Genomic DNA, 12,539 nt, shown 5'->3' with positions numbered 1-12,539 from the left:
TGCCGATAGGATAGCTGAAAAAGAGTACCATAAAGGTCACGGTGATCATAGCTTCGGAAAATGCTCTAACATAAATAGTACTCTTCACATGCAAACCACTCTGATTACTGCTTAGAAAGTCATGGTAAAAAACATACAACCAAATAACACTGGCTCCTAAAAGAGGGCAAATACTGTGTTGGACATGTCCAGCATAGATGTTAAGTGACCCGAAGAAGAAAGAAATCCTTGAGTCCCCTGAAATATCATGTAAACCATTGTTTGCATGTATATTTATCTGGGAAAAGCAACCACAGATTTCATTAGAACCTCAGAGGAAGCAGTGAAGCAAAGACGCTTCAGACGTTACTGCTCTGGTGCTTTTATAAGTGAGGTTATTCCATCATCATAGTACGCCATGCTCTACGTATGTCAGCTGCACTCCAATTTTCATTTATTCTAAGAGCAAATTCATGACTGCAAGGCTAACGATGATTTGTTAACTCATCAGCAAATGTTCCCCAATTCAGAGAGCTTCGTTGTTTTGTAACTACTTCTTAGTAAACTATATCCCTGTTTGAATCCTCATGGGCGTTTTAAATTTAACACATTCAGGGTGCTTGGGTGGCTCAGTCGGTTAAGCATCTGACTTCGGCTTAGGATCTCATGGTTCGTGGGTTTGAGCCAGTGTCAGGCTCTGTGCTGATAGCTCAAAGTCTGGAGCCCACTTAGGATTCTGTCTGTCTGTCTGTCTGTCTGTCTCTCTCTCCTCTGCTCCTCCCCTGCTTGCATTCTGTCTCTGTCTCTCAAATATGAATAAATGTTAAAAAATAATAATAATAAAATGAAATGAAATGAAATGAAATAAAATAAATTTAACATGTTCAAAACTAACTCCTCATCCTTCCTTAAATCTTGCTCCCCCTAGGATCTTGCCTATCTCTGTTAATAGCAAATTCATCCTTCTAGATTCTAAAAACAGAGAACCCTGAAGTCATTGTTAATTCCTCTCTTTCTCACAGGTCACATTACGGCAAAAATGATCTCAAAATATGTCCAAAATTAGGGGGGTCTGGCTGGCTCAGTCAGTAGAGCATGTGACTCTTCATCTCAGGGTTGTAGGTTCAAGCCCCATGTTGGGGTAGACATTACTTAAAAATAAATATTGAATACTGGAGGGAGTGTTCAAAGGAGAGAACTCAGTTGAGAAATAAGGGAGAACAGAAAAATTGAAATGGCAATTTCAGAATACTTTTGAAAAAAAAAACAGTAGCAAAAGGATAGGCTAGAGCATGTGAGCACTATAAAATCAAGGCACGTTCTTCAGGGCTGATGAGGACTTCTGAGGTGTTTGTGGTAGATGAGAAAGAACCAGGCTATGGGGGTAGAAGGAAGAAGGGCATGCTGGAAAAAGAATCAAGAATGGAGAAAGGAAGGTGAAAGATTAAGTAAAAGAGAGACTGATTAGGGTTTTGGCAACTCTTTGTACCAGGATGAGTAAAGGCTAGATATAACAGAAGTATAGAGCCCGAACACCAAAGGGACTGTGTATCACTAAAAACTAAGAAAGAATAGACCAAGACAGAGGCAGCGTTCAATTTACAATACACCGGGCTTCCAAAGAAATTTTAGCTAACCTAAATCATTCATCAGGATCCAACTATTTGACATATTCAAGGAAGATATCTACTAATTTATCTACCCTTTTTATCTGGAGAACAAAATTAAAGTAAAATAAACTTTCAATTTAAAGTTGCCAGATAAACTATAGGATGCCCAGTTATACAGATAAACAATGAAAAATATTTTTAGTGTAAGTATGACCCGTGCAATATGTGGAACATATTTATACTAAAAAAATTGTTTGGTATTTACCTGAAATTCAAATGTAACTGGGACCCTCTGTCTTTTGTTTTGTTTGCTAACTCTGGTGATGCTGTTTCAATTAGCTACAGGCTGTTTTGAACAATAGCAGCATGTGGAAAATAGAAAAATGTGGCCAAAAGAAAACAAAATGCATTGGGTCCTGGTTACATAAAGGAACTAAGATAGTGTTAAGAGAGCAGCAATAAAGAAAAATAAAACAAAAACAATTTTTAAAAGGTTCCTGGGAGAAACAATATGTTTGCTAAAATATTAATTATGCAAGGCAGTACAAGAAAGTGTCTAAATGAACAGTATAGAGATTAGTAAGTAGATCAGAAAAAGAGCTAATCAGTTTCATTGATCACAGAGAAAACAAAATTCAAACTAAGTCCTGAAAGAAAGACTGGTCCTTGTAGAACTCTCATACTCCAAAGGGTAAAGAGAACAGTAAGAGTGGCTGAAGGACAAAACTAAAAAAGAATGACAAAGAAAGTAACAAAAGCCAAGGGAATGAAAGCGACAAGTTTTATATGTGTATTTCTCTCTGCACTGGCAGAAACAAAGTGGTAAAGCATTAGACAAGGAGATACCATGAGCAAAGATGCTGATTTGGGGACATACAATGCTTCATTCACTTATCTAGCAAGTTCTTTATTCAAAATTTATTGAATGCCTACCATGTGGAGAAACCAACAGTGAGTAGACCAGGTGAGCCAAAGAAGGCTGATTGTGTAAATAGGTAGAAAAAAATATATATACATATATATATATGTATATATATAAGAGAAATGGGACCAAGTGACCAAGTTGCTGAGGATCTTAACTGAGGTCAATCTTGTGAAAAGGGATATCAATCTATTTTTCTGAATTTCATTTTCCAGAGAATTACCCTGTTTACACTGAATGGATTTGTTTGTAAATCTTAAACGTATAAGGTATACCGAAGGATTAATTTTAAAATTTTAAATGTTATAGGATCCTCCCCAAAGACAAAATGGGGAGATATATATGTGAGAGAGGATGAGCAAAATGTTGACAATCATTGAAGCTAGGTGATGTGCATATGGAAGTTCATTGTACAATATTCTCTGTAGTTCACTGCATGTTTTAAATTTTCTATATTTTTAAAAGTAGGAACAGGGGCACCTGGGTAGCTCAGTTGGTTAAGCATCCAACTTCAGCTCAGATCATGATCTCACAGTTCACAGGTTCAAGCCCTGTGTCAGGCTCTGCACTGACAGCTCGGAGCCTGGAGCCTGCTTCAGATTGTGTGTCTCCCTTTCTCTCTGCCCCTCTCCTGTTTGTGCAGGCTCTCTTTCTCTCTCTCTCTGTCTCTCCATCCAAAACAAACAAACAAACAAACAAACAAACAAACAAACAAACATTTTTTAAAAATAAATAGAAGTAGGAACATGTGATATTCAAGGGGACTTAAGGACAGAATGGTTTTTGCACTTGACTTTCTCAGTGAGAGAAAATCACAAAGATGCTACGCATAAGAAGATTAATATGACATTCTATTTCCCATGAAAATGAATGTTAACTCCTAAAATCACCCTGAAGGTACATCAAATGAAAGCACTTTTGCTTCCATGTCTGACTGCCAAGCAGAATTGATGAGACAATAATAGTTCTCAGTTTCTTGAATAACAGCATCTCCATTAGACATGATATGCTTCACTGGGTTACACAATAAGCAAAAAAATAAAATAAAATAATAAAATAAATAAAATGAAAGATTTTTATATTGCTCTCTTTAGTATCAACTAGTAAAGTATGCATGCACCTTTTGAAATAAATATAAATGAAGGTAATGCTACAGAAAGAAGTCTCAAGGTTAAGTAGTTAATGTACTCATTTAGGGGTTTTTCCCTGCAGTGGGTAGGCAAATTTATAGTAATTTTCAACTTACTTTATGAACTACAGGATACATTTGAGCTGCGTTGTCTAGAGTTGTATGTGTTATTGTGAAATATCAAAACTAATTGGTTTTCTACTTGTGATTAATATATAGAAGGTAGACTGAAACTGGACCACTTTCTTACACCATATACAAAAATAAATTTAAAATGGATTGAAGACCTAAATGTGAGACTGGAAACCATCAAAATCTTAGAGGAGAACACAGGCAATAAGTAACCCCTTTGACATCAACCATAGAAACTTCTTTCTAGATAGGTCTCCTGAGGCAAGGGAAACAAAAGCAAAACAACACTATTGGGACTTTATCAAAATAAAAGGCTTCTGCACAGCAAAGGGAACAATCAGCAAAAGTAAAAGGCAGCCTATGAAATAGGAGAAGATATTTGCAAATGATATATCTGATAAAGGGTATCCAAAATCTATAAAGACATTATCAAAATTAATAACCAAAAAACAAATAATCCAGTTAAAAAATGGGCAGAAGACATTATAGACACTTTTCCAAAGAAGATATACAGATGGCCAATAGACCCATGAAAAGATACCCAACATCACTCATCATCAGGGAAATGCAAATCAAAACCAATGAGATATCACCTCATACCTGTCAGAATGACTAAAATGAACAGATGAAACAACAAATGTTGGTGAGGGTGTGGAGAAAGGGGAACCTCTTGAACTGTTGGTGGCAATGCAAACTGGTGCAGCCACTCTGGAAAATAGTATGGAGGTTCCTCAGAAAGTTAAAAATAAAACTACTCTACGATTCAGCAACTGCACTGTTAGGAATTTACCCAAAGAATACAATAGTACTAATTCAAAGAGATACATGCACCCTGATATTTATAGAAGCATTATCGACAATAACCAAATTATGGAAACAACCGAAGTGTCCATCGGCTGATGAATGGATAAAGAAGTGGTGTATGTATATACAATGGAGTATTACTCAGACATAAAAAAGAACGAAATCTTGCTATTTGGGAACAAAATCTTGCTATTTGGGACAATGGAGGGAGATAGAGCATTATGTTAAGCAAAATAAGTCAGTCAGAGAAAGAGAAATACCATATGATTTCACTCAATATGTGGAATTTAAGAAACAAAACAAACAAGCAAAAGAGGAAAAAAGAGGGAGAGGTAAACCAAGAAACAGACTCTTAGCTATAGAGAACAAGCTGATGGCCACCAGAGGGGAGGTGGGTGGGGGGACGGGTTAAATAGGTGATGGGGATTAAGGAATGCACCTGCCATGATGAGCACAGGGTGATGCATGGAAGTGCTGAATCACTATATTGTACACCTGAAACTAATATTACACTGCATGTTAACTCACTAAAATTTAAATAAAAACTTAAAAAAAAAGAAAGAAAGAAAGAGTCACTTCCAACCTATCCAACCAAGCTGGATAAGGTAAAAAAAAATCATAGTTTTTAAAAACCTGTCAGAGAGATGAGGAAATATACAAACTTGAATAAATTCTAAGAAGTTACAAGACCTTCCTGGAAGAGAGAAAAAAAATCCATGGCTGCATATGCCTGCCAGAGTGGCCTGTGGAAGATAAATCTACCACAGATGGAGGTATGGAGAAATAAGCCAAATCTTTAATGAGTTTTAAATGGCTACATGTAGACTGGGGTGACAGACCAGAATTCCAAGAGCCCTCGGTGTTAGACTGAGCCTGCATCCATCCACCAAACTTTCTCATTGTCTTTGCCAAGGTGCACAGGTTGTACAAAAAGGTAGGACGTTAGGAGAGCTGAGAGAAACCCCTTAGACAGAGTTCCTACCAAATGCAAGAAATCCACTTCCTAAGATGGGAAGCAGGACAGAAGAGTGGAGAAAAAGCCCACTGAGGCATTCAGGTACTCCTGAAAGGGCTAAGGTTTCTTCCCTCTGAAGGCTGGGGCAGAGCAGTTGGGCAAAGAAAGGTCTCCCATGGCTCAGAAGCTTAGGCATAAACAAAACACAGAGCAGTCCCCATGGGACTTTCTGGGATAATGGCAACGTTCTACATGCATCTTGTTTTGGGTGATGATTACATGAGTATATAAAGTATCAAAATTCCCTGCACTGAACATGTGAGAACATTATGTTTTAAAGTATACCTCAATTTGATAATCATTTTTAAAAAAGAATCTAATGTGAAAAACAAAAAGTAATCTATTCAGTCACCTCCCTGGAAAAGCCCTGATGTTCGACTATGGAATCTGGTCTCTCCCTCTGAGAGCTGATAAGTGGAAGCCAGCCGACTCTAAGGCTCATTGTGTTGATACAGTTGGAGAGGCTGTGGCTGGTCTCAGAGTTTTATAGGAACTTTTAACAGAATTTTGTCTGCAGGCTGAGGGGATATGCCCACCAATAAATCTACAGGAACACTGGTGAAGGTGAGAAGAATTAAAGACACAAGGATTCCAACAATGAATAGAAATGATGGAAAACCTGCCTTTTCATCTTGAGGGATGGTTATTCTAGAGCTTCAATCTGTCTAAACGCTCTAATGTCCCATTTTTCCTGCTCTTTCCCCCTGAAAACACTCCCATACTACCATGAAGAAAAAAAAGCTGTCTTCATGCTAATGAAGCGGAAGAGAAAATGCCTTCCCTCCTCTGACAGAGTATACTCTGAGCCTTGTGACAGGGAGCCTTGCTGGTGCCCCAGGGTGGCATGTCACTTTTACAGCACTTGCTTTCATAATATAATTATGGCTGGATAAAAGAAGGAAATTAAATCCTTGACGACTGGATGTCCCAGGAAAGATTGAGCAGAGTTAGCATGGCCAAACACAGAGAGGGCCCAGTCCCCTGTCAGAGCAGTGGCATCCAACTTCTTTTCTTCACCAACCTGAGTTACGGCGGCAACATGGCCTAGTGGAATGATTGTAATACCTAAATAGAATAATAACAATATCTAACTTGAATGGAGAGATGAGTATGTACCAGCCACTAAGCTAAGTCCTGCCTATTTACTCCCTTGGCTTTTATAGCATCTTTGAGATAAAGTACTATGATCATCACCATTTTACAAATGGGAAAATGAGAAGTTACCACAACCTATTCAATAGTGGAGCCCTGAATTTGAAAAGGGGCAGTATGACAGGAGAACTCACCACCTGTAAGTCCTTCTACATGAGACACTATTCTGATTCCTCAAGTAATGGGAATAGGCAGATTCTGGAATTTGAAAGCCCGGAGTTCAAATCCTGATTTTACGTATACTGACGATAGGCACAGTTAACCTTTCTAAGGTTCTGTTTCATCCATAAAATACAGGTAACATAAGTGACTTAAAAATTATTGTGAGGATTCTAGACAGGTCGTATGAAGAGCCTGGCCCCTAGTAGGTGCTCAACAAGTGGTAGTTATTGCTGGTGACAATAAATCATATTACCTCTTTAATATTCATTTCTGATCTCATATAAATACAAATTGCGTGTATGTGTTTATGTGTGCGTGTATCTATGCAAAGTATACCTAAAAGCACTGATACGGATAGAAAATGAAAAATGAAGGACAGAATAAAAGTTGTCCTTCATAATTATATACATACACACATATACACACATTTTTTCCTAATTTCTTCTCTAGAGAACATAGCAACTTAACATTTTAATTAAGGTGTGCAACTAAGGGGACTATTGCCCTGGAGCATACAGCATTCATAATAGCTGAAAGGGTAAACATTTCTACTCGCAAACACTGAAGTATCATGGCATACTAGAAATATCACAGGTCTTAAAACCACTCAGGTTTCAGTTGAAATCTTTATTTTAATAATTTATGGCTATGTGACCTAGACCATAAAAGGTGATTTACCTTCTAAAGCTGCAGTTTCTCTCATCTATAAAATGAACATAATTACACCTGGTAGTTTGTGTTAATGGTTATAATATGTATAAGACACCTGGTCTCTCTACTAGATGCCCTATAAATGGTAGCTCAATTGTAATCACTATTGTGCCTTTATATCCTCTATCATAGTCATACCAGAAGTCAACAACAACTTCCATTTGTTTTCCATAAATCTTATAGTGACATCTTATTATAATTACATATCAATTACTAGAGTCACTCCAGAATTTTGCCCAAAGACAGGGCTTAAAAATTCATTAATTCTAAAGCTTTCCTTGATTAGTTACAAAAAGAATTAAGTTGGAAATAATCTCTTTTTAAGTCAGTGGAAGTGTTTCATTAATTTTTATTGCAAATTAACTTATGGTTTTAATTAATTATATATATTTTAAATTTTTAATTAGACTTTAATTAAAATTATTTAAAGTGTAGAAGGAACTGTTTTTCTCTGTATTTTAATCAAATTATTTTAGGCAATAGGATGGCTGGCTCAAAGACTGACAATTGATCTCTTTTCTGCATGTGGCTTTTAAAACATATATACATCTCTCTCTCTCTCTCTCTCTCTCTCTCTCTCTCTCTCTGTCACACACACACACACACACACACACACACACACACACACATTTATAATCAAACCCAAATAAAGAGGCAAAGTTTGGAGGAAATCAGAGAGAGCTTTAACAGTAAGGAAAAAAGTCAAGAGAGCCACAGAATATGAAAACAAGAGAGAAACAGGGTCAAGTGAGAGTTGCCCAGGAAAGATACAAAACATCATCTTTGAAAGGGTGTTGTGGGCACTCATTACATAATATCTGCAGAACTGTTTTGGTCTCCTGAGAGATGGGCACTCTATCAATACAAGGTATCATGGTTTCTGTCTTTATAACTGAGAGATTGATATTCTTTGGTAAGATTCCATATCCAGCGTAGAAGGAACACAATTAGAAGTCTGAAATAGCACTTTTCCCTTTTTCTTCAAAACAAAGTCTCCTTCCAGTGTGTGACCTTCCATGCAAAACAGCTCATTTTTAAAGCTTAGTTCTAGTCTTTTAAAGATCCTTGGTTACAAGCCATGGGAAAGGATATCATGTGACAGAGGCACAGTCCTTTCTAAGTGACAGGGGAAATGTCCTGCTACAATCACCCTTAGTGAGGAGAATACAACACCATTTGGTAGTCAGAAGAACTTTTAATCATACTAGAAATACAGAGGATACCATGCTCTCTTTTTTGACTTCTCTCATTTTTCCTTGTGAAAGTATTTCAAGGTGACAATGAATGGATATAGTAGTTAAATTCCTAAGAAGGTTTAAAAAGCATGCTGTAGGAGTAAATATTCACTAGAGTGAGAAGAGAAGAGAAGAGAAGAGAAGAGAAGAGAAGAGAAGAGAAGAGAAGAAAAAAAAGGCTGACTACAGCAAGGAAAGTGTTTTTTTCTGTCCTGCTATCACTGATTATTGAAGTTGTGTTCATGTTCAGGTTGCTAAAGGGTAGGAGACATCATGTTATGAATATTATAATTAGATTATACAATACACAAGTGGTTTGAAATATTAAGTCACTTACCATGTCAGTAGAAGAAACAGTTGGCCAATCCTCTGGAGCCAGTGTAGTGTCATTAGATATTGAGATATTAACTGTAAGAAAAAGACAATCTTTTACCATAAAAATGACCTAAATTCATAACTCAAAATCTAAAAAAGCTGGGCCAGGCACGAAAAATGTCTTCAACACCACCATAAAACACAATGAATTTTTCTTTATTATAATTGTATTCACCTTTCACCTAGATAAAATTAGCAAAGATTCAGACATATCTGTTGTACTTTAATCTGAAAAGAAACAATGGCAAACATTTAAGGAAATGCTATTACAATTTGTTTCAGGTTTCAAAAAAAAAAGAAAAAGAAAACTTCTCCATTATTAAAAAAGCATTCACTGTATTTTGTCTTGTGGAAAAATGGATGTTAGTAAGTGAATAAGTTGATCACGGGCTTCATGTACAGTCAAATCTCACAAGTAGATTTTCACTGGTTAAGAATTAACTAATTTGGGATTTTTGAAAATCTAGACTGCATATGAGAGAGTATATCTTTGCAATATGTGGGAAAACAAAAAGTCTTTCAAACACATAATAAACTATATAAATATAATGGTAATAAATGTTTAATCTAATTTTTAAAATTATTATCACAAAATTTGCCATGATTTGTAAATTTATTAAGAGGTTGCTTTTTGAGGAATGTGACTTATTTACTAAACCAACCCTCCTCCTGGAAATATTTCATTATTTTAAAATTTTTGAACCTAAAATTAAAACATATTATTTAAGGTGTTCTATAATTAAAACTTTTTATCAAATAAGCCTTTTTCCTATTACATGAGTTTTTTGTTTTGTTTTTTTTAAAGTTTACTTATTTATTTTGAGAGAAAGAGTGTGAGTGGGGGAGGGACAGAGAGAAAGGGAGGGAGAGAGAGAGAATCCCAAGCAGGGTCCCAGTAAGGAGCCTGACACAGGGCTTGAACTCAGGAACCATGAGATCATGACCTGAGCTGAAACCAAGCGTCTGATGCTTAACTGACTGAGCTATCCAGGAGCTCTGATTGTTTTGTTTTGGTTTTTGTTTAAAATGTTTGTTTATTTATTTTGAGAGAGAGTAGGGAGGGGCAGAGAGAGAGAGAGTGAGTGAGAGAGAGAGAGAGAGAGAGAGGATCTCAAACAGGCTCCGTGCCCAGTGCAGAGCCTGATGCGGGGCTCAACCCTAAGAACTGCAAGATCATGGCCTGAGCCAAAATCAAGATTCGGATACCTAACTGACTGAGCATCCAGGTGCCCCTAACGTTTTATGTATTATAAAATAGATCGTTACTGAGAGAATATCCCTAATTTATGGAGATATTGTAAAATGACATTTAGGTTTTTGTCTTTGAGAATCACATTTAACATCCAAATTGCTATTATTTGGTCCCCTCTTGCCTGCCCCCTCCTGCCCCCAAGCCCCTAGACTATCCTTTTAGTTTGCCGTATTTTAGTTCCTACCAACATAAGCTCTTAATGAGAAACAAATAGATTTATTTGATTGTTGAAATTTAGAATATAAGATCCATAACAGAAAGGACATGTCTTGTTCACTGCTTTTTCCCAGAATCTGCCCAGTCCAGCACTAACAGGAACTCAAAAATATTTATTTATTATTCAACCTTAAAAAAAAAAAAAAAAAAAAGGAAATCCTGCCATTTGCAAAAATATGGATGAACCTGGAAGACATTATGCTAAGTGAAATAAGCCAGCCAAAGACAAATACTGTATGGTGTCAGTTATAGGTAGAAGCTAAAAAAAAATAAAAAATAAAAGGTAAATACAACTCATAGAAAGAGAGAGAGTAAAATGGTGGTTGCCAGGGGCTGGGGGCTGGAGGGGGTGGTGGATCGGGAAATAGAAAGAGGTCAGTAAAAGGATACAAACTTCTAGTTATAAGAAGAATAAGGTCTGAGGATCTAAATAAAATAAAATAATAAAATAAAGTATAATAATAAAATAATAAAATAAAATAAAAATGAGAGGTGATGTATTAATTAACTTTGGTGGGAATCCTTTCATAATGTATACATATATGAAATCATCATTTGTACACTTTAAATACATTATAATTTTGTCAACTATACCTCAATAAAATGAAAATATCTTTTAATGTCAATAAATGAGGCTAGAATAGGGAACATTTAATGACTCCAAATGAATGAGGGCAGATAAAGGCAAAAGAAATGAAATAATGAAAACAAATAAAAGGGAGAAAATATTTAGCTAGAGCCCTAGTCTTCGTCAATTTTGGAATCCATTCTGATCTTTGAAGGTTCTAGAATTGTTAAACTTTTAATCTACTGCTAGTTCATCCCTATTTCCTTGTAAAACACACATGCAACCTGTTTTCTTATTCTGTTTCAGTACAGGTCACAGAAAGAATCAAAATAGGCTAAAGGATGCTTGGCCCAAACAATAAAACCAAACATGAGTTCATTCCCAAAAGGAAGAAGATGTTAGTACATTTTTGTTAACAAAACCTAGATTTTTAGCACTATTTTGTTCTAAAAAGCCTACAGTACATTTTCTTACATTATTCCATTTGCTCATTTAAAAACAAGCTATACTTTTATACCTGCTTTATGTTGAATGGGACTCTGAAACAAGGTATGCCAGGTTTCTTGCCCAGGACTGTAGAAGAGTCAACCAGAAGTAGAACTGATACCAAAATCTTGTTCAGCATTCTTTCTTTTCCTAGCCAGCATTTGATTTTTGTAGTAACAGAATTCAAGGTGGGATAATACTCTCCAATGTTAGATGATGTGAATTTCAACCGCCCCCCCCCACACCCCGAAATGTCTGACTGGTCTGAGTGTTCGGAAGAAAGCAGTCTATGTGAAATCACAGGCACTATTTAGATGGTGTCTGGGAAACTCCTCTTCCTGAGCAAGATTCTTTGATGCAATTTTATGAGCTTCCTGTCATAAGAGAGTGAAGGTCTTTGTACAACACTTTTCCACATAAAAACAAGGAGTAAGAGTGAGGGAGAAAGATATCCAAGATATCCTCCTTTTTTGTGAGATGAATGACATAATAAAGACCACCAGTGAACTAAACCAGGATTCCAATCTGAACTTCTAGGGACTACTTTCAAGTTCTAGATACACATCGATTCTGCTCAACTAAATTCCTTTTATCTTTTCAGTTTTCCTCTGAGACAAGCTATTAAAGCATGCCTCTCAAAATCCCAGAGACTACTATCAAAAGGACAATAAAAAGTATACACCTTTCCAACTTATTTTAGTAGGTAGCTGCTTCAAGAAAAGGACTTCAGGGGCGCCTGGGTGGCGCAGTCGGTTAAGCGTCCGACTTCAGCCAGGTCACGATCTCGCGGT

General features: G+C 36.4%; 1 protein-coding gene across 5 annotated transcripts in view; it reads right to left on the bottom strand.

Annotated features, from left to right (window-relative positions):
- The window catches only part of SLC4A4 (solute carrier family 4 member 4), a 360,563-nt gene that overhangs the window by 66,704 nt on the left and 281,320 nt on the right, over positions 1-12,539 (bottom strand). For all 5 annotated transcript variants that reach the window (XM_060654905.3, XM_078446043.2, XM_078446044.2 and 2 more), the window contains exon 15: positions 9,189-9,259. In XM_060654905.3, coding sequence (XP_060510888.1) covers positions 9,189-9,259 — 71 coding nt within the window. The remainder of the gene's footprint in view (positions 1-9,188; positions 9,260-12,539) is intronic.

The sequence above is a fragment of the Panthera onca genome, chromosome B1 (assembly GCF_046562875.1).
Source record: "Panthera onca isolate mPanOnc1 chromosome B1, mPanOnc1 haplotype 2, whole genome shotgun sequence".
Lineage (NCBI taxonomy): Eukaryota > Metazoa > Chordata > Mammalia > Carnivora > Felidae > Panthera > Panthera onca.
The sequence above is the reverse complement of the archived record's forward strand: the minus strand, read 5'-3'. Positions and strand labels throughout refer to the sequence as shown.